The sequence below is a fragment of the Nesoenas mayeri genome (assembly GCF_963082525.1).
Source record: "Nesoenas mayeri genome assembly, chromosome: 3".
Classification (NCBI taxonomy): Eukaryota; Metazoa; Chordata; class Aves; order Columbiformes; family Columbidae; genus Nesoenas; species Nesoenas mayeri.
In genome coordinates, this window is record NC_137544.1 from 51010006 (window position 1) to 51033708 (window position 23703).

At 38.4% G+C, this 23703-nt stretch overlaps 1 protein-coding gene across 1 annotated transcript in view; it reads right to left on the reverse strand.

Annotated features, from left to right (window-relative positions):
- Positions 1 to 1157: 1157 nt before the first annotated feature.
- Positions 1158 to 23703, reverse strand: part of FRK (fyn related Src family tyrosine kinase) — a gene marked incomplete at both ends in the record, with an annotated part of 52161 nt that continues 29615 nt past the window's right edge. The window contains 5 exons of the mRNA XM_080341414.1: positions 1158 to 1366; positions 2950 to 3115; positions 5282 to 5463; positions 11877 to 12035; positions 23138 to 23306. Of these exons, the coding sequence (XP_080197540.1) occupies positions 1158 to 1366; positions 2950 to 3115; positions 5282 to 5463; positions 11877 to 12035; positions 23138 to 23306 (885 nt within the window). The remainder of the gene's footprint in view (positions 1367 to 2949; positions 3116 to 5281; positions 5464 to 11876; positions 12036 to 23137; positions 23307 to 23703) is intronic.

The window sequence follows — 23703 nt, forward strand, 5'->3', positions numbered from 1 at the left end:
ATAATTAACAGATGAATCATAAGTAAAGAATTAAAACTTTGTACTCTAAGCCTCACAGTTGAGAACATAAAACTGTCACAGTGATCTCAGATTTTAGCAGAACCAATATCATAGCTAATTAGAAAAACTGCAAAAAAAAAAAAATCTTAAATCTGTAACCACAAAGGCTGCAAGTAGAAGTGCCTAGGTTCCATTTCCCATGGAACAAAATAAAATGTATCATTTATTACTTAAATCTCCTACACTGAAGTTACATCTGGAGAAGACAGAAGCATGGTTTGCTCGTTCCTCTGCAAAATACCTAGACTTGCCCTGGGCATTGTCCTGTTCCAGAGGGTCTGTGATTTGGACAGCAGGATAGGAAAGGGTGTCACTCTAAAATGCTAAGGCAGTCTGAGTTCATGTTAAAGTATCTTCTCCTCCAATATTCCTAAAATGAAGAACTATAAAACAAATCCTTATACTTCAATGAACTCATTGGTTCTGTAGCACTGTTTAGCAACACTAAGAACAGCTTCAAGGATCTAATAATAATTGTGCTTATTCTTGCAAAAGAGGAACAGTGGACAAATTAAAATAGATCACTCTTTGCATCCGCAAAACAAAATAATTCCTTTTCTCCCATGGACATCTGTTTTATTTTCTGATATAGCAAAAGTACATGTACTTCAAGTCTAAGTAAGGCAACTAATCTGGATTCTGCAATCATCACAGTCATAAGATTATTTTTATTTCTTTTTACAATGAAAGGACTCTGTAAGCACAGATCCTGCTGTGCAGAGCCATCACATTCCTTCATGAGAACAACCTGGTAAGAATGAAAAATCTGAGGAATAGCAAATAATCAATCCAATAAAGAAATGACAAAATGCTACAATGGTTATTGAGCAACACTCATTTCATTTGTTCATTCTTGCAATGTTATTTAAAAAATAAATAAGAGACTTTTTTTTTAGAAGCTCCCACCCCTCCAGCTTCCTGATGGTTAGTCTTGCAAAACACTTGCCAGCAGCAAAAATTTCAAGTGTCTTTGAGTATCAGCTCAGGGATGAAATTGTACCAGAATTTCACAGCATCCCATAATAAGTGAGTCTGAGGCTGTGCTGAGCTCAGCCACCTTGGCTACCATCTGTCCCTCAGCCCCTGCCTGCGGGGGTTCATATCACCATGGGCTGGGCATAGGAAGAGGAATCGGTCTGGAAGTAGCTCTCCAGCTGCCCACAGAGATCTTCAAAGGTGGGTCGCCCACTCGCCTCCGCGCTCCAGCACTGCAGCATCAGCTGGTAGAGCTGAGCCGGGCAGGTGTCCGGCTGGGGAAGTCTGTACCCCTTGTCCAGCATCTGAATCACCTGGTGTCCTGGCATACCTGCAAGACAAAAGGAGTTTGTCAGACTGCTCAGAGTCTGCTTAATGACACCGCATGTCTCTGTCTCTTACTGAGAAGAGGCAATGAAATGCTCCCCCATGAGGGTCATATACAAGGCTTTTCCTCCACCACCCAGGTTTGCCAAAATTATTGTGATATCTCTTTTGCTTAAATTGTTCCTGAAACCCTCTAGTCTCAGTGACTCCAAAATCTCCCAAGAAAATCTGTCCCACTACTGAATTTTCCTCACATTTAGAAAGTGTTACCTAATGTCAGCCTCAAGTTTCCTCTAGTGCCGCTCCTGATGGCATCCTGCCTGTTCCGTCACCATTCTCCTACCTTTGCTATGCCTTTGCATATTAAGATTATTATCCCTCTTTCTTTGAGTTTTCTGCTCTTTAAACTAAATCTTGATTTGCATAATCTTTTCCCTAGGTGTGTGAATGATGTTTTCTCTGCCAGCATGGATCAACATAACTTCTTCTCCTGATGACAGAGGACAAACCCCTGAAAGTAACACCAAGTAAGCACAGAGACATTTTCTACTGTAAAGTTACAGGAAAACTTTGTGGTTGCAAAGGGATAACACTGAACATATATTCAGACAATACCAAGAATAGTGGTGTTACGTATCATTTATAATTGAATAGTTTATTTATGTATGTGTGTGCATATGCACACACTTATAGTTTATATAAGAAAGAGTTGAGGATTTAGGGGGTTGTTTTTCTTTTTTTTCTTTTCTTTTTTTCCAAAATGGTTTCACAGGAGGTGATGTTGGGAATTGAAAAGCAAAATCAATTTTTACTTTTACAGGAAATACCAGCCTGGGACCCTGTGAAATGTAGTTTATAGTGAACATACCAGCCTTCAGGCATGTATGAATGCAGCATAACTTTTTTTTTGCTTTAGTCCTTCCCTTGTGTTCTCCTCACCAGCATAAAATGAGTCACAGTCAATCATTTCACTGATATCTTGTGTTATTGGAGCCATGGTTCCTTGAGAATTTCTCACAGTGCTAGGAATAATAGCTGCTCTCATAACATTAAATCTACTTTTGTAGTTGGTGACATTTTATTTCTAATTCTTGTGATCCTTCTCTTTATGGAGAGTCTCCACTGCAACAGTCAAATAAGAGGGAAGGGGATAAAATCACCCTGATTCATTTTTCAGACACCTTCTTCCTGAAGTGCCTCTGCAGCACTTCACACATAACAATGTGTTCTTCCATGAGATATCCTCAAAAAAGGGTGGGATGGAAGATAGAAAAACCTTCCCTTTTTCACATTCTGAGAATTGGCATATTTGATCTGATGCTGGAAGGAAATAGCCATGTCGCTTTGGTGCCCATGCAATGCAGGCTGGCTCCAGAGAGAGGAAGCTTGAATCACAGAAAGCGTCAAGGGAGTTTGGGGCAGTCAGAAGGTCTGACCCACTAACCAGGCCTCATCTGAGCAGCCTTCTTGCTGTATTTACAGTTTTAACCCTTTAAAATGCCCGCAGTACAGGCATTCAACTTTCATTTGCATGTCATTCTTAAGCAAGAAAACGTTAGACATCATTCTTTAGGTAAAAGCACTTACCAGCATACGGCATTTTCCCATATGTGATTATTTCAAAGAGCAGTATTCCAAATGACCAGACATCAGACTTAATGCTGAATTTGTTGTAGCGGATTGCCTCCGGGGCTGTCCATTTCACTGGGAGTTTTGTTTCAGGCTTAGCTTCATATACATTTTCATTTTCTACCTGTCATGGGTAAAACGAAGCAAGCCTGATTTCAGATCTGCTTCAGTGAAGCACTTAAGCACCTGACCAAACTAAGCACGTGCTTAATCTTATCCTCCTTTAGCCAAGCAGTTGCCTTTTTGTGGTATAAAGCATCTGCTTGCTGAAGTCTATTGTTGAATTGGGCATCACAGTTGAGCAATGCTACTGTTCATCTGAGGCTTTTCTAAAACATTTATCATTTCAAGTGAACACACAGCACTGGAGTGGCTTGTGATTAATTATGACGTGCTTCTGTGAATTCTGGACCCGGCATGCAAGATTTCAAAAGTCTGTCAGGAGTGGCAGTGTAAGCATCATTCTGATGCTAAAGACCAAATTGCTCCACGTCTGGTCTTCAGTAAACAGAGAAGACAAGAGCTAATGAATTTCGGAACCTTTCTTCTGTGATTTATTGCAGTGTTGAAGGGCCATTGACTTTGATAACAATCACTTAAGCAGGTTTCGGGGGACCAAAGAACAAACTCCAAGTGACTCATATTACCATGTTATCTTACAGTAGGTTCAAATAACTCATGTAAAGTCAAGATGAAAGACACATAAAAAAAAGGAAAATTATTTACTTGCAGATCTGTAGAATTGTATCCTTAAAGTTTTACAGCACAGACATCTAAACTTTGTGAATATCATTCTCTCTTTAATTCCTAAACATAATTTAGTATACAGAAATCACATTGAAGCCTTGGTCATTTTTTTCACATGCAAATTCAGGTAAATGCGTACAAGATTTTGTTTGATTGATTGGTTTTAATACATAAAGTAGCTTTCCCAAGTGTAATGCCCTCTACTTTTGAAAAGACTGCTTGTTAGTGTTTTGTATCTACGTACTGATAGAGTTGGAAACTTGGCCATAATACTCATCTCTAGAAAAAATACATTATTTCATTACACAAATTAACAAATACAGAAATAAAGATTTAACTTTTCACGTCTAGTCCTTTGGGATTTTTGCATGTGACCATATTAGTGCTTTGGTTTAGGAGACTGAATATTCCTAGGAAAGTCTGCCAAGATGACACTATGACAGAGTATTTTAGTAAAGTTCAGTTTTAACAAGAAATGTCAACAGCTGTAAATTATTACTGTCTCTAGTGAGGCCTAGGAGAAATATCCATTGTGAGCATTGTTAATTTAAAAATATATATTTTCATGTTAAAAAATATGTAATCTGAACTTATACATATCTAGAGGATTCAAAATTAAGCAAAAAGCACTTTCAAAGTCCCTTGATGCCACTGTCAAGCCATTATTCTACACTTCAGTATGTAATAAATCCAATTCTGTTATGAACTTCAATTTCTGCTGCTCAAATGGAAAAAAACAAAAACAAAAAAACAAGAAGCAGGGGTCTTTTCTCTCTGTTTTTTCTTCTCAGTGCAAGAACATAAATCAATAAAACCAATAATAAGACCTCAAAAATTATGTATTACATACTGACATCCATAAAATATGGCAAATCAAATCTTTCCAATTCTGATCAAATCATTTTCCAAGGTAGGAAATCTCATTTCTAAACCACAGCTTTTTCCTAAGATGATCTTGTTCAGTGTTACTTGGCATTCCACATCCTCAAGGGCTAGAGAAAAACAAAAAAAACCTGAAATGGCAAAGAACTTGAAACTGTATCAGATTTAAAGCTCTGAGAGCTCACTTTATGAATGCTGCTGTTAGTTGTGGAGGGGAATTAGGTCTTTTTATGATTACTACTTGGACTTGCAAGCATCACGGAGAGCAGCAGTTGATCCATTTTTATATGCCTTCCCTAACAGGCTCAGGAATATAATTTTGCCTTCGTTCCTTTGATCTCTCTCTATCTGGCAGACACTAGTGTTACAGATAGAGGTTGTGCAGTGAAGGGCATTGCTTGCCAGGCTCCTTCCTTGGTGGCTGAGTGGGAAGAAGACACTGGGATGTCATCTTCAGACTGACATAAAGGCACAGGCCAGCTTCTAACCTTGCATGTAATAATGCAGCTAGAGGATGCAAGTGAACAATTCAGGGGTCTTTTTCTCCACAGGCAGGCCTTTTGCCTGAGCCCAGCGATTGAGAGGCTACAGTTTATCCTTTAGTTGACTTCTTCCACCTTGTTCCTCAGAGTTAGAGCCAATTCACCCTCTCACAACCCACCTTAAAAACTCTTGCAAGTCCAAAGTCTGCCACTTTGTAAACACTGTGTTCACCAACAAGAACATTCCTGGCTGCCAGATCCCGGTGAATATAGTTCTGGGATTCCAGGTAAGCCATCCCTGAAGCCACCTGAGCAGCCATGTCAATTTGATGCGGCAGGAAGATTTGAGAGCCTGCATCTTCTGTTTAAAAAGAAGACAACAAGGATAACATAATATTTATGGTATTCAGATATAAATAACATAACAACTGACTGGTTCAAATAGTCAATACAAATCAACAAAGCTGTGTAATACAATAAAGTAACAGCCCAACCAATTGACAGAGCTTAGTGAATGACACTACCTAAAGTCCTGCAGCTAATTTCACAATAACTGAGTATCAATGCCTGTCACATGTTCTCTAACAGACTGGATACTAAGTGCAGCAGCTGGTTAAGGCCTAGAAGGAGCTGCTGACAAAGTTCAAAGAAAAAGGCATTTGTCTACCAATAACAATGCAGATGTTCGCCTTTTGGACAAGTGCATAACCTGTTCCAAACTCTGAGTAAATGTCAGTAGTCACTGGGTGTAGCAAAAGCTGACTAAATATGGAAAAGCACAAAATTAGCCTTGTTACTTGTTACCCAATGATTCTTAATAGGAAATATACCATCTACTGTCAAGTGTGACTCTACTTTCTATTTCCAGTCCACTTGACTTCTTCACGCTGTTCTCTCTTTTGCTGCTACTCAACAGTAGGACTCCCTGAGCTGCTTTCAAGCTGCCTGCTTCTTTTGTAGAACTTTCTGAAGCAACATGCGTGGCATTCCCACCACTGTAAGATCAGTACATCTCAGAAATAGAGGCTTGGCAATCAAAGATCAGCTGTTCAAACAAATTAGTAGAAGAAATTTGAGCAGAGAAGCTTGCCTCTGCAAATGAAGGAGAGTCTTAGATCACAAAAAACTGCAGCTGAAAATACTAAGGCAGGTACCCAAAAAAAGTCATTGGGGTATAACAGATTAGAATTCAAATTCAGGGCCTTTGTGGAATTTTGGGAACAGCTGATATCATCGTAGAGAAGAATTTATACCTCAGGGTAATCTAGGTAGGCCAAATCAGTGTTATATTCAAGCATCACTGTCACCCAAAGCAACACTACAACACTGAAGCATCAGTGCCTACCTCTGTAGCCTCTAATACTCATATCACTTTATTTCAGAATTTTAACAATATCTAAAAGCTGAATCTCTCCTGCTATGTTTATTGGCAGTTCTCATTTCTCATGGAGGACAGTGACTTTTCCTTCCTGCCTCTGTGTTAAAAAAATAAAATATTTGTAGATGGCAGTTTTCGGTTCCTTATTTTGAATTGATTCCTAGTGAAACCATGTCTTAGTATTGTTTTGCATAGCCTCCTCCAGTTCTGGCATTTTATCTGACCTAACCTTGCAAACACCCCTTATGAAGACTGTGAAATTCCATTATTTACTAATATATTGTGCAGTCTCCAGGCCTTGAATTTCCTGCTCATCTGGATGCTCTGAGATGAATAGGTAAAAGAAATTAATTTTAAATTATTAAATTTGCCCTGTATGCATGTTGTCCTACTTCCTTTTTGAGGCTACACTCATTGTCATGATAATCCAGTACTAAGATTATTTACTTCTATTGTTGACTCAGAAAGTCTTTTCCTCTCCCACACATATGTGTAATACATGCCTTGATCTTTAAAAGAGAGAAGAGAAAAATTGTGCTATGTCAAAATCTATGCCTTAACCACCAAGAAAATCCATCATCAGGCCACAGAATAATATAACACTCTAAAGTTCTGCAGTTCTGCTGATGGGCAGACATCAACATTTATTATTCAACTTGCCAGACAAAGAAATAAATCCGCAAATGATGCTATGTTGTATTTAATCAGAAAACAACTAAACATGTACAAGTATCTTGCACAAGTACCTGGGTTTTGGAAACTAGTTTATGTGAATCATTTTAAAATCATTCTCACACTCTCACACTGCTCTTTCAGATACACGGGCTGTGAAAGTAGAGAAGGATGCAGATAAACTTGAGCAAGGTTTGTCGTTGGTCTGCTGATACTCCAAGCTGGCCTGACACAAACTTGTTCCAAGAGGCAGAACATGGTAATGTCACAGCAAAGAAGGATGACCTGCATGCCTTGTGTTTAATGAGCTGTTAAACCCTCTGCATCTTACTCCTTGCAGGACACACAGGTGTACTGCATCACAGGACAAAGATGAGATCTACTACTAGTGGTGGCGTTGCAACTGAAAGACTATTTCTCCACCCGGGCCTGTTTGGGATCCCAAACTAGGCTGACCTACTGCCTTCAGCATGTGGGCTGAGGGAGGGGAAGAGGTCACTGTTGCCCTGGCTGCTGTAGGATTTCTTGGAGGATTTCTCTCTGCAAGCTGGTTCTGCCCTGGAGCTAAAGAAGGGTAAAGAGTAAGGAAGAACCTCAGCTGATCGGCATCTGCAAACTGTGCATAAAAACAGAGGATGAAAACACATGTCTCTTTGGAATCTGCAGTCCAAATCATGTATGGTTGTCTCATAAAGATTTCTGACTCTACCTCCCAAATCCCAGGTTTGGCCAGCCAGAGCATGCAAGTTCAAGCATGGCACTGCATTACTACAACTACAGAGGTTTCCAGACAAGAGCCAGCTCCCATCTGACTGATTCAAAACAGGTTGAAAGAGTTTGCAGCTGTATTCATATGGGTATACATGTGCTCTAGTTTGTTGTAAAGTGTTTTAAAGGAGGAAAAACTACAACAAAATAACCAAAGTTAATATAAATACCACGCTCCAAACCAGGCACTACCAGTGAATTTATAAAAGCTTCCCAAGGCTTATTCTTTATCCTATAAAGAAAATGTAGTGCCTCCCTGTCCTTTTTCAGCAATATTTCTTGACAAAATCATCACCCTTATATGAAAAATTTATTAGAGAAAATATTAAAGAAGGCTTAGGGTGTGCACCCTGTTATAAGCAATCAATCACAGTATCTCATATAGGAAAGACAGGAAAATATTCTCATTGACAGATGCCTGACAATAAATAAATAAACAAATGCACAGCACATTCTCCAGTTGAGAGCACTGCGTCTGTAATAACTCAACCAACTTCATGACTGCATCACTGACAGAACAAGCCCCAGGTCTATCAGAATTGATAAGAACACACATACATTTATGGCAATTTCATTCACATCTAATAACAAAGAGAAGTTTTCAGTTGCATTTTTCTTGTACTGGTGGCAGGTCAGTAAGTCTGCATAGCAATGTTCATCAAGAAGTATCCCAAAGTACATTAACAGGGTGCACAGGGAGCTCACATGCCCATCATTATTAAGTAGCTGTCGTTATGGTGGAATGTGGTACTCACTATGCATGAAATATCAGCGATTTTTAAAGCTGGAAAAACATACTGTGTGTTTCTAGGAGGTTAAAATTTTAAAAAGAATGATCTCTGGACTTCCACTCTGTTCCAGTATGCCATATTTACCCATAGTGTACACAGGAACAGCAGCTTTCTGGAAATATTTTCATGATTCTTGCAGTGGCTGAGTTTCAACAAAGCTTATCAGGAGCTGTGCGCTGACCATCAACCGACATAGATCACTTCCAGTCACAGAGCTCTACACAAGCTTCAAATCTCTTTCCTTATTACTCTCACTGAAAGCAATGACTTTTCTCTGACCGATATCTACCAAAACACCTTGAACCCTGCCTCCACCTTAGTTCTCTTTATCCCCCTGTGCACAGGCCATCAGGCAAGGAGAGATACCACTAGGCTGGGTCTCAACTGGGCATTTTTACAACTGTCTGGACGGCTGCCTGCAAACCAACTGACTTGCCACAGTCTCTGTGATGCAGGGCTGCAGGAATGAGCACTCAGGCAAAGATGAGATGCACCCGTGGCTTGCTGAGGGAGCTGGCTGAAGTCATTGCTGGACCGCTCTCCATCATCTTTGCCAACTCTTGGGAAATGGGAGAGGTGCCCGAGGATTGGAGGAAAGCAAATGTCACTCCAGTCTTCAAAAAGGGCAAGAAGGAGGACCTGGGGAATTATAGACCAGTCAGCCTCACCTCCATCCCTGGGAAAGTAATGGAACAGCTTGTCCTTGGTGCCATCTCAAGGCATATCAAGGATAAGAGGATTATTAGGGGCAGTCAGCATGGCTTTACCAAGGGTAAGTCATGCTTGACCAACCTCATAGCCTTTTATGAGAATGTAACAAGGTGGATGGATGATGGCAGAGCGGTGGATGTGGTCTACCTTGACTTCAGCAAAGCGTTTGACACGGTCTCCCACAGCATCCTCATAGCTAAACTGAGGGAGTGCGGTCTGGATGACAGAGTAGGGAGGTGGATTGCAAACTGGCTTAAAGAGAGAAGCCAGAGAGTGGTAGTCAGTGGTGCGGAATCTAGTTGGAGGCCAGTATCTAGTGGAGTGCCTCAGGGGTCAGTACTGGGGCCAATATTATTCAATATATTCATTAATGATTTGGACGAGGGAATTGAGTGTACTATCAGCAAGTTTGCTGATGACACTAAGCTGGGAGGAGTGGCTGACACGCCAGAAGGCTGTGCTGCCATCCAGCAGGATCTGGACAGGCTGGAGAGCTATGCGGGGAATAACCTGATGAAATTTAACAAGGGAAAGTGTAGAGTCTTGCATCTGGGCAGGAACAACCCCAGGTTCCAGGATAGGTTGGGAAATTACATATTAGAGAGCAGTGTAGGGGAAAGGGACCTGGGGGTCCTGGTGGACAACAGGATGACCATGATCCAGCACCATGATCCAGAGAGGTTCTCCTTCCCCTCTACTCCGCCCTGGTGAGACCCCATCTGGAGTATTGTGTCCAGTTCTGGGTCCCTCAGTTCAAGAAGGACAGGGAACTGCTGGAGAGGGTCCAGCGTAGGGCAACAAAGGTGATTAAGGGAGTAGAGCACCTCCCTTATGAGGAAAGGCTGATGGAGCTGGGTCTCTTTAGTTTGGAGAAGAGGAGGCTAAGGGGGGACCTTATTAATGTCTATCAATATATAAAAGGTGAGTGCCATGAGGATGGAGCCAGGCTCTTCTCGGTGGCAAACAGTGATAGGACAAGGGGTAATGAGACCAAGCTGGAACACAAGAGGTTCCACTTAAATTTGAGAAAAAACTTCTTCTCAGTAAGGGTGACAGACACTGGAACAGGCTGCCCAGGGGGGTTGTGGAGTCTCCTTCTCTGGAGACATTCAAAATCCACCTGGACATGTTCCTGTGTGACCTCATCTAGGCGTTCCTGCTCCAGCAGGAGGATTGGACTAGATGATCTTCTGAGGTCCCTTCCAATCCCAAACATACTGTGATACTGTGATACTGTGATCAGGCTGCAAACATGTGCTGCCCACAGCAAGGGCAGCTGCCGTGCATGTGCTGGCAGCTGATATGGTGTGTACTGGACAAGTTGTACTCTGTGCGCAAACAGGCCAGTTTTCACCTCTGGAATAGTTGTGACTCATCCCAGCTTTCTCAGAGCTATTTCTCAGGTGAAATAAATGTTTCCATGTGCAGCAATCATTTCATGATGTGCCAGGCTCTTTCAATCAGATAAGCAGCAATCTTCACACAAAGGCACCAAAGATGAGGATTTAAAGGAAATTTGTGCCTCATTACATCTAACCACTAGATGCCCACAAAACTTGAGATGACCTGGCCCAGGCTTCTTGAAGCCCCTCCTTGAGCAACTCCTTCTGGGCCTGTCCCTTTTCCAGAGATTTCTTGAGCTGCAAGTGTCCCTAGACTGAGCCTCACTTAAAAAATGGTTCCACAGGGAAGATGGGGGAAGGCACATGTCACGGTATATACTGTTTGTGGTATTCCACAGAGCTTTGCCTTATGGGCTGGAGACAGAGAAGAAATTTAACAAGACAATTGCAGTGAACATTTTGTCTTCAAGAGATGGTTACATGTTTAGAGACATTTAGCATCTCAGAGATGCCTGCTAAATTGAAAATGGGCAACAACTCCAGAATCAAGCATTTCTCAATATCAGGGATGAACTCAAAGTGCAATCATTATGCTAGTCTGTTCCAGGCTTTTCAACTTTATTTTTAATTATTATTTGCCTTCAAAAGAGCACTCTGAAGTGCTGCTGAGATAAAAGCCCTGATGTGATAGGCAAGAGACAAATTCACAGTGAAAGGCTATCCCTGTCTAGTAATAGATTTCAAAGCTGTTAAGTACATTTTGTGGAAGTGCCTCTATTTCATGTCAAATATGATGAGCTACCCTTCTAGATGCTTATGTTTTTATTCTATCAGTGTATTTTCCCATCTACTCATGGAACTTGGTGGAAAAATGTGGGTCATTATAAGGCAAGAATCAAACTGTGAATGTGATTCACTCCTACTTCTCAAGTACTTTAACACATTGAAAATCCATAAACCTTTTTCTTTCCTCTTTTCTCATCCCCACATGTGACAAATAATGTAGCTTTTATATTAAAACAGAGTGTTGTACTTCTATCTTTTATGTTAGTGTATTTACTAAACTGACAGTTGTGGCACCCCTTGAAATGAGTTTATAGTCTTTGCTTACTTTGAAGGTATTCTAGAAGACTTCCATATCTCATCAGCTCAGTAATAATATAAATTGGGTCCTCCAAAGTACAGACAGCATAAAGTTGTATAAGCTTTGGATGTCGCAAGTTCTTCATTAGTTGTGCTTCCCTCAGAAAGTCCTTTGGATCCATTGAACCTGAAACAACAGCATATAACAAAACATAAGCTGAGGTTATTAAAGGCCTTCCTACTAGCCTGGCAGTGTTAAGGGAATAACTGAGATCATTTTCCGTCTTTCAAAGTACATTAGCATCTCAAATCTTCACAGTTCCTACAGAAAACAGACAGTGCAGCTAAAATAAACAGTTAATGAGTGAAACATGCCAGTTGCACAGGGACAGAGAACATATGTGTTCCAGCCACCAGAAGTATAAAGGCTAAAATTAAACACCCCCAGGCCTCCTCCAAACAGAAAAAAGTGAGGGTACAATGTTAACCGGTATAAATTAAGCAAACAATTATGTTAAAACTGGTTGACAAAATGACCACGAACTGATGTAAGAGTGCCTAGGTAATGAATATAAAATTTCTGACAAAAATGATGCTGCAATAAGAATTTGTTGCACTATTTTTTCAGCTTCAGCAATCAAAGCCTGAAAGCATTGAAATCACTTTAGCATATAGGGAGTGGATGTGTGCAATTTATATACATAAAACCAAATACCTATTTATAATGTTTACATAATAGCAACCTTATTAGAAATACCAATGTGCACTCAGATGTAACAATAATTTTACATTCCCTTAAACGCAGAAGTTTCTTAACAGCTAACGATCCCAACTTTTTAAGTGTTACATAAGGTCACAATATCTCTAGTTCTATTCATATACACAGCGTGCCAATGCATAAACTATGTCAAAGAAACAATGCAGAAAAGGCACAGGGAGCTAAAGTCACTGGTAAATTTAGAATTAGAGCTCATACATCCTGAATATGGAATTGTTTAGAAAAAGCATGCACAAATAAAAAAGTAAAGCTTTCTCTGTGAATGATCAGTTCAAGAAGGACAGGGAACTGCTGGAGAGGGTCCAGCGTAGGGCAACAAAGATGATTAAGGGAGTGGAGCACCTCCCTTATGAGGAAAGGCTGAGGGAGCTGGGTCTCTTTAGTTTGGAGAAGAGGAGACTGAGGGGTGACCTTATTAATGTTTATAAATATATAAAGGGTGAGTGTCACAAGGATGGAGCCAGGCTCTTCTCGGTGGCAAACAATTATAGGACAAGGGGTAATGGGATCAAGCTGGAACACAAGAGGTTCCACTTAAATTTGAGAAAAAACTTCTTCTCAGTAAGGGTGACAGAGCACTGGAACAGGCTGCCCAGGGAGGTTGTGGAGTCTCCTTCTCTGGAGACATTCAAGACCCACCTGGACATGTTCCTATGCGACCTCATCTAGGCGTTCCTGCTACAGCAGGGGGATTGGACTAGATGATCTTTTGAGGTCCCTTCCAATCCCAAGCATACTGTGATACTGTGATACTGTGATCCAGTAATGATCAGATATTCTCCGATATTTGAGAAAGATGGTAAATAGCATATACTTCACCATACTTGTGCAAACAAATGTGAAATTATCCAACAACTCAAATGTTGCCTTCCTCACAAATCAAAAGAGTTTAATTAAGAAAATATTACAGTGAAGCTTGGGAGAAAACAAAAATCTACCCAAGTCTAGTCTTCTCTGTGACATGTTTAAAAACAAACACTTTTCTTAATCTAAGCAGACTGAGTCATTTGAGAAGCCAAGGCTGCAGGAGTCTGTATTTTATGTTTTTTTCTGTAGGTAATCGTCAATGTTCATTTGGGAGCTTGGCTCTGTTCCAAACATGGTTGTTTAAATGAAGTGCTGGGAGGATGCTAAATCACTCAGCAATAAAACTCCACCATAAAATCTGTTCTACAGAACAAACTGGCAAATCAGTCTGGTCCACCTTCACCCCACACCTACCTCAACTGCCACCTTCTGAAAAGTGTTCCACTCTATTTCCCAAAACATAACAATGATGTGTGATTTCATATTCTTGCATCAATACCGGAGGAATGACTCAGAAATGCTTTTGACATAGACTTCGTAAAAAAAACCAGAGCCTCTTGACATTGCAACTTGTGAGAGAAAAGATTATTGCAGGGGACAGGTGCTCCTCTCCACCATGTCCTCATATTTTGTTTGGCAATATCATCAGGTTCAATTTGAAAACACTTCATAGGATACCATCAGGAAGGACTGTGAAAGTTAATGGATTTCCATGCCATCAGTAAATGGATAGCAGCCAATAATACATCTCCACAACAGGTAAAGGCTATACCTGTTTCCTTTTGTCACTGTCAGAGGAAAGTGGGGACCTTCATGAAAAGTAAATGAGTCACACTTGGTCTGGACAAAATGGAGATTATGATAGTCAGGTGGAAAGAAAAAAAAATACCTGTAATGCTAATGCTATGTCCTTTTCCTGTTCAGAGCAGCACAATCTTTACAGCTTTATTTTAACTTTCCACCAATCCTACATTAAAAAAAAGGTGCTTAGTGATGTCTTTATTCAGCTTGGATCACTTTGGTATGGATTTAATATTGTGGTCCATTTGCTTACTCTTTTCAAGATACACGTATTTGCTGTGGAAATCATCCTAGAGTCTACAGAGAACCCACATGGTGTGAAGTATCCTGCCTCCAAAGGTAAATGCATAAGCATGACTAGCGATTTAGTATTGGTGCCAAAATTAGACAAGTTGATTCTAAAAAAGATAAAGTATTTCCTGACTTGGGATCTACCAAATCACCTGCCCTCTGGTTCGTTATACAGGATTTCTTCACGCCATAGAAAATGACAGTCTGATTTGTTCCCATCATCAAAGTTTGCCTACAAGGAATTTCTCAGTTTAATCATGCTATAAACTTCTTCCAACGAACTGAAACCAAGCAACATGTTTTTCACACATGACAACTTCCAATAAATTGATTGGGGGGAAGTATTCTACTGGCTGAATAGCAGCAAATCCTTTTTTATGCTGTAAAAGTAATTAGTAATAATAACAACAATAATGAACTAGTGACAAAGATCAGTAAGTATTTCCTGCATATTTTATATAGTATCTGTAACCTTCAGTTTTACTTAGCTTATATCTTTAAATAGCGCATGTAGCATACAGTGCCCAAAACTCCCCAGAGTCCTGTAGCTCTTATGCTGCAGTTAATAAGTGGATTGGATGCTAACAGAAAAAAATTAAAAGTGTCTTTATCAGTGTTTTATCTGAGATTAGGTTTTAGCAACTAGATAAGCAAAGTAAAAACTGCCTCTAAAAGCAAGCAACCATGCTTGTTACAAATTCATTAGATAAAGCCTGTCACAGCAGTGGCAAAGAAGTGGCAACACTTTTCTTTGAGGAAGTTTATATAAATGAAATATATAAAGTATTTACCAGATGGAGTTTCAAACAACAGGTGTTTTTTTTAGTCTGCAGTTGAATTACATGTGTTTTTAATGAAGTATATGTTTTCAGCTGTGTTTAAGTGGCAAACACAGTATGAAGAGCAGACTACTGTAAGTAGAAACCACTTGATCAAAAACCAACTAGTTGACAGAAGCCTTTTACTGACACAAGAAGTATCCTTTGTGTAAGACACCAGTTTGGGAATAGATTGATCAATATTTGAAGAAAATACAGTTTCCATGATTTACTTTTTGAATGAAACATGTTTTTGTAAATGTCAAAGTCCTTTTCAAGAACAAAATGTTGAAATATGTTTCTTTGATGTGTTCTATGATGTGTTGCTTTGCCAGAAATCACTTGTAATTTAAGCCTACTTAAAGCATGTATCTGTTCTGATTACTTTATTTCTGAAAATACTTTGTTCTACAATAGAGGAAGCGTCACATTTTAAGAAAAAAACTGGTAATTTGGAAATGAGTTAGAGAGAAAGGTCAGATATTTTATGTAGTTTCCATTGGCCTAAATGTAGGTGGCCCTTAAATATTTCATAAATCCCTCCAGACACCCTTTGTTTGCAACTTTCAATAAACCTTCCCAGACAACTTCAAAGTAAACTTGTACTGCACTGAGCTTATACTGTAATCTTGAGTAAGTTTATGTGTAGTAAAGAAATAACATTAAAAAGACCGAGTTTTTGCCAATATGAGAGATCGAGTGTAAATTGCTCATATTAAGAGAAGAATGAGATAGGTATCTGACAATCCTCAAGAAGCTTGCTAACCCTTCAGAAACGAACTTATAAGTTAGTGTAAGGTTATGTACTGCACTAGATGGAATAAAAGGATTTCTTTGTTCAGGGAAATTGTGAGACTTTCCTGAAGGCAAAGCTTTTTACACCGCATATGCACTAAAGAGATGACATATTGAAGAACTGAAAATGTTATTAAAACCTCCATTGACAGTACCAACCCAGAGACTATTTTGAGAAAGCCTTCTGAAAAAAAAAAAAAATCATGCTTGGGCAGCTTCCACGCAAAGACAGAAGCTTGGGAGATGCTTTACAATATGATAATGAAAAATGCATCTGTCAGCTTGAACAGGCATAAGGAACTTTCTCAGATGCAATTAATTGGTGATGATAGATGTCTGCTTCACGTGCTGACAGTTGGAGAAGCAAGCTAGCCCAGACAGTAGGTTCTAGAGAATCCATCACACTCAGCACAGGACAAAGTGCAAATCCCTGCTGCAATGATTTCCACTTAAAATGAAAAAATAATTTCTCAGTGAAGAAATAAAAACAGAAATGTGAAATGACATTTCCAGGGACCTACAGCAAGACAGTGCTGTGCAGAGCCAAGAACAAAAATAGCAATTATTGGCTTCTAGACCATTTTCCTATCTGCCGATTCCTACACTTCTTTGATGTCTGTGGGTCAACAACTCAAAAGTCAGAGATGTTCCTTAGGACAAAGATGCTCCTGTGTTTTGTTTTTTCATTCACACATGCACCACTATGTTTTTGGCTGGTAAAATGTTACCAATGTCTCCAAAGCAGATTCAAACAGCAGTCAACAAATACGAGAATTATCTGAATGAAGGCATCACATTACTACTGCTTTTTGTCTACAGTCACACTGATCAACAGATTGTTCGAACAGGATCTGTCGTTCTGAGCCTTCTAGCCTAAGAGTCATACATTTTAATCACGGTGGGCTAGAAATAATAAAGTGCATCCAACTTTTATACCCAGCTGGAGTGTCTTCAATGCACTGCTGAAATACTTAAGCAACTCCATTTGAGAAACTTGAAGAAGGCTTCCATTGGTTCATGCAATGTAGTTCTTGAAGATAGGATGGATAGTTCATGATAATGCACCTGTATAATCCTCATGGAAAATTTGGTCCTCATACTGGACACAGTAACAAACCCACACCACTCAACTTCTTCACCTGGTGCCTAAAGTAATCGTATAGTCAGTCACGCCCCTATAAGGTTAGGAACTTGTGTTTCCTTTGGTATTAGGGTTATGCATATGATAAGGGGTTTTATGGAAATCTCAATATGCATTCATGGGATTCTCCCCTGAAGGAGTATGATTTTTAATGTAAACACTAATTTAGGACAGCATAAAGGAGAATATTAAAACAAGACTACATAATCAGAGGGCAAGTAGAGAACTAAATCCATTATAAACATCCTGGGGCCAGACAAAGTAAGGAAGTAGAAACTCTTCAGCTTCTCTGCAGCACAAAAAAAACCCCAAACAAACAAAAAACACAAACAAAAAACCTAAACAAACATATCAAAAAAAGATCAAGGAAGAAGGAAAGTCAAATCTTTGGACATTAATGACTATTGCAGAGGAGATGTAGCAGCAACTATGGCTGGTAGGCTGTCTTACGAGTGCTGAGGTCTCCTCTTCCTATGCCATAACAAAAAGTTCTAAATATTATTGTATTAATGAAAGATATTAAAGATATTTTACAAGACTTGGCGTTACTTTAACCAAAGGACTAGTTTAATTATTAGTCTTGTGACTCTTCCTGCAAGGTTAAGAGAAATCTTGTATAAATATAAAGATCACAGACTAATCATTTTGATATTTTGAAGGTCTCCATAATCCACCACTGGCTCTGAAAAAAAGCTTCAAAGAGTAAGGGGGAAATGATGGTTCTGGATCAATAGATTTAATCTTCTGATTTTTTCAACAGTAAATTGTTGAACATTCTGTTTAGACATGAGCAACAAAGTGCTAGCAGAAACAGCAATTCATTGAAAAAGGATGGTTCATTAAAAATGAAAACATCTCTAGTTGAGTTCTTTTTCTTGCAAAATCTCTCTTACAGTCCAGAAGGGCTGTGTGTGGAGCCATGTCATCCATAACCAGTGGAGCGCAAACCCCAAACTCTGAAGCTGATTAAACTAGATACTCCATAATCATAAAGGAAGAGGGTGAAATGACATCCCACCAGGTTCACCAGAAGATAGACAATTCCTGTGGCCTCTTTAGGAACCACAATCCCTCTGCAGTTCTTGGTCAGAGGGCTCCCAGACTGACCAATTTAAGATCTCAGAGCCTCCACCAGCTTGATATTTTCCTCACTTATGTTACTGTTATATAATAAAATCTGTGGGATTACAAAACACTGCTTGTAGCTGGATTCATCTCCTCCAGCTGAAGTCAATTATTCAGGCACCTAGACCTGAGTTAGTTGTCCAGGCTTTACAATCAATGGAAAGAAATAGGCTTTAATAGCATGTTATTCTGTCATTTTAATGTACATTTCTAGTCCATAAAATGATTTATCAGACATGTAAGTGCTTATTTCTTCCCACTAATTATAAAAAAAAGCCTGATACATCTAAGATGTTAGATGCCTAAGAACAGGAAAAATGTAGCTAGTATGCTACACATCAATGTTTCTGAAAGAAATACTTGTGAAATTTTCAGTTTGTGTGCAATATCTGAAAACTGGATCCAAATTGAAATGGAAACAGATTTCTGAATACTTTAATTATTCACAAGGCAGGAATCACATCTTTCCATCAAGTGAGAACTGGCTCTTGGAAACATCTATCACTGCCAGCTCACCAGAATTCTGGGAGTTTAATTTTTTCCTACAGGTTGGAAGGTCATCTACCTAAATACAATCATTTTAAGTCTTCTAGATGCAATAGCTAGAAATCACTGTAAGTAAATATATATATATATATATATTTGAGAAATCAAGAGAGTACCATATCACAAGAAACTATATTTAGCCTTAACAAGAAGACTTAACAAGAGTTAAAGAGAAGACAACAGGTAAATCCAGATAAGAAATTAGGCCCACATTCTTACAAGTATAGTGATATACCATTGATACAAACCATCAAAGATGGCAGAGGCAACTTCTCTCTGTGCCTCCACCTCAGCAGTAGAAGACTTCTAGTTATTATCTAGTCAATAACAAGCTGTGTTTTGATTGAATACAAATACTCAGAGGGGTAAAATCTCATATAACAGCAAAGTATTCAGACTTCACATGATCTCGGACAGAGGTACACTGCAAAACAACACTCAACAGAGAAACTCAAACTAGTAGAAATCCCTTCTGGCTTTCAGGCCTCTAACTCTATGACATACTGATTGCATGATGCTCTTCTATACTGTTTGTTATGTGATCACCTTACTTGATTTACCTGCTCCTGCTTGGAAATGAGAGCACAGTTCCACATCATCATTTCTTTGGTGGTAAAGCTATTGTAACAGAACCCTCTCTATCTCAGTCCCCTATATTTGCCAGATCACTTACAGTTTAGTACACCCCTCTTTTGTTATGATGACTTTATTTTCCTTTGGGTCTACACTGTAAAGCAGCTTAGCAAAAAGTCTTGTTTTAAAATACACCCCATTGCCCCCCAATATGAAGACAACTGATTTAGATCTCCCAGCCAAGGAACAGGGGAAGATCATTTTACAGTGTGTTAGACTTGAAGACTGAAATATTGCCTGTGTGAATATTGGAAGTTTCAGTCATCAACATATAATGCATTTCTTGATTACTCATGAACTCTTATGTTTTCCATTCACTTACCATCTTTATATTATGATGAATGAAATTTCCAGACCTAGCCTTTACTGTAATTTTATTAGTACCAAGCTAAGTATTTATCACTCAGATTAGGGTGAGGGTATTGGGGTTTTTCTTTAATTATTGAAATGTTATTCCTCATGAGTAACGATGAGAACAAGCTATGGAAAGCCCATGTTCTAATTGATTACAGTAAGGCACTCCAAATGGTGAAAAATGTTGTGCAGAAGAGGGTAATTCCCTGCAGAAGTATGCTACAAGGTTAAATGTTTCCATGTGAGACTGTTTGAACCATTTTTTTAGAATGAGATAGTTAATGAAGCACAATGATAAGAGATTCAGTATTACCTGTACAATTTATCAACATGGCTTTGAGAATCAAAGTCTTCATTCTGAGAATCACCAAGCGCAATACATGACTTCCTTATCATGGTATTAGATCACAAACTCTCTGCTATCCAAGCATCCTATCCAGGTGGGGCTTGTGTCTGCCCTAACTCAATATAACCTACTATGAAATCAATGAGACCACTACTGTTGACTTTAACAGGAAGCAGACTGGAGTAAAAAAAACCAAAACAAAACAAAATAAAAACAACAAAAAGGAAAAAGTATTGATTAATCAAGCCCTTTTTTCCAGCCAAACTATGATAGTACAAAAAGCATCAGAATTGAAGGGGCCTCTTCCTCTGTACTGTACTAGCCTGTACATAAAAATAACTTTGCAGTGAATATTATGTTTATTCCAGTGTAAAATTTAATTTTTAGCTAACAAATCTATTGAGGAACTTTATGTGATCATTTTATTGTTTTATAATCTTCTGTAAGTACATTCTTAGGACACCCTATCATTACAGAAACCAAAAAAAACCCTTCTTTTCCTGCTCATGTCACTCTAGAAGTATTGTGTTCTCTGTGTACTGTATCAGCAAGACATTAAAAGGGTAAGGAATTGAACAACAGTCAGAGAACAGATCTGCACAGATCGATGTGGCCTTAAACACATTAAAATCTGTTTCAGATATAAAATTAACTACCTCTTCCTTTTCTTCAGGTAGAGTATTAGTAGCAGTCATTCAGCTGATTAGTGCCAAAAGGAAAAAAAAAAGGTAAATTACAAATTACAGCTGTAACTTGCCACTAGTGTTCCACGGTATTTCATTATTAAAAATGAAGTTTTTTTCATTAAGAACTGAAAATATGTACTGTCCATATTATACAAAAGAAAAAGCTGAATTAGTTTTGAAATTAATTAAGAGGCAGAGATGAAATATGATCAAGATAGCTTCCCACTTTTGCATATGCAATATGAGATAAATGTCAGCTCCACTTTCCTGCTAAAGAAAATAAGTAGAAATGCATGCACTGCAATTTTTTCAAAATCTAATTACTTTGCTTGATGAGAAACAAATCTTTTCCTAGTGTTAATTGCAACATATTTCCTTAAAGAGGAAAGAAAGACAAGTTCTAAAAGAAAATTTATTGTCACAAAAATTTAAGATAGCTGAGTCTTGCTCTTCATTTGAGCTTCATTAGTTTCCATCTTTAAACATTGTTTTCACACTTTAGGAAGAAACCTTCAATCTTCTGCAATAAAACAGACTTGTCCAGATGTTGCATTAAATCACTAAAGGACAATAAACTTAGGTGGAAATATTAGGTTTTTGTTGTATGGAGAAAAAGGAAAGTATCATACTGGACTGTTTAAACAGAGGTCTAGAACATCAGAAATGTGAAGTAAATCTTTCTTTTGACACATCCAGGCTTGTTCTTCCTTTTAACACCATACTTGGAAAAAAATATGGTTTAACACCTCAAAACAGCCCAGTAAAGATCATGTGAAAACAATGGGACATCTAAAACATCTGAGCTACACAATGAATCTAGTTGAGCTCTTTAACATAAAGAAGGCTGAATAGGAATTTGATAAGAGTTTTCTGGTATGTACAAGACTACCATAAAGAGGAAGAGAATAACAGGTACTCTTTAGTCATGGTATATAAGGCAAGAGGTAACGGGATTGCACTGCAGAATGAAAGATTCAGGTCAGACTCAAGGAGAAAAAGATGGGGTTTGGACTTGTGGTTTCAGAAGTCAATAGGTATAAGCATTTGGATCCTGGTCACAAAAGGTTTAGTGGATACTGTCCTAGGAAAGAGAAATGGACAAAGATTCCAAGATAGTTTCTGTGTTTACCAGGCAGCTAGGGAAACTCATCAGTTCACTGAAAAAAGTATGCTGTCTTTCACATGAATTACAGAATGCCTTTAGTCTGAGCAGTTTTGCTAATTTCGGTTAATCAGAGAAAATATACTTATTTCCTTTCAATTTGAAAATCTCAAAACACAAACAGTGTCCTGATACTAGGCAGCCCTAAAACACATGCTTAAATTCCTCCCTGTTCAGGAGACCATTCAAGCAGGGCTCAAGGATATTTAGCTGTTCTTCTAAACCAAAGATCTGAATTTGTTCTGCTTCCTGGAACATGATCAGTAATGCCCAACACAAGCTTTTTCAATTAACAAAAACTCATTATATTGTTATCTCTTTTTAAAAAACATGTATAACATCCAGGCTATCTTTGTTATCTATGTGGTTCTTGCCATCTGCTGGCAGATATTTTATGTTGTTAATTTAAAATGCACAGATTACTTGAAGTTAATGAAAAATAATTAAGAAAAAAGTTAAAAGCTGTATTAGTAACAGGCCTATATGATATGCAAATATTGAGTATTTATGTTGTGTACCAAAAGCTTTGAGAAATTGTGTTCAATCTAGATTAAAGCACTTCTTAAATACAAACTTAACATAGTACATATCCTGTATTACCAAAGGAATCGTTATAAAATAGCCTCTAATCACTAGAAGAAATTTTACACATGCCAAACCAGTAGTAAATCAATCACTTTACCTACAGATGAAATGTAGTCATTTAATTCCATACAAGCAATATTGTACAAAAGAGATGGCCTTGCTGGGGTGGCCTTTTTATGTGATATAGATGTTGAACAAGAATGAGTTCAGCTCATATAGAAATAGAAAACTGTATGAAATTGCAATTCAAAACAGCAAAGAATATCTGGACCTTGAGCTTTACTAACCTTCACGTTTAAGTGCATGGTTTTTAAGAATGGTTGCATATATGGATAGGGTCTCTTTTCAGTAGCATTTAGAAACTAAATAAGTGCCCTTGCTGATATTTCACATTATTAGCATTTAAGAGTAATTCACATACCTGGTTTTAATGTTTTGATTGCCACAGGGGTGGTGTTATTCCACAGTCCTTCCCATACCTCACCAAACTGACCAGATCCTAATTTTTTCAAGAATTTCAGAGATTCTCGGTCTATCTCCCACTGATCAACAGTTTTATAGGACAAATCAAAAGTAGCAGGAATTTGTACCTTGTAAAAGAAAATACATAATAATGTAGTTGAGACTTCAAATATTTTTTCAATGTTATTTTAACTATGTCATGTAAAGTCACAACTTGTATAAATAATGTTTCCTTAGAATACAAACATAATAAAGTAAGCTAAGAATATAAAATACAGCCCATATCCTGGTTACTTTTCATTAGAAATAAGAAGTACTCTAAAAAAATTAGAAGTTAGTAATCTATCCTCTACAAGCTTTTTGAACAGTGACATATTGCTTGCCTGAACCTTGTGGTTTTGTCTCAGTAATTACTTATGGACAGCTAGAGTTATGAAGTTGGAGATTTCATGTCCATATACACTTATTAAAAGGCATTTATAAATCATGATTTGGCATATTTTCTCCTCCAGCCATACAATGATT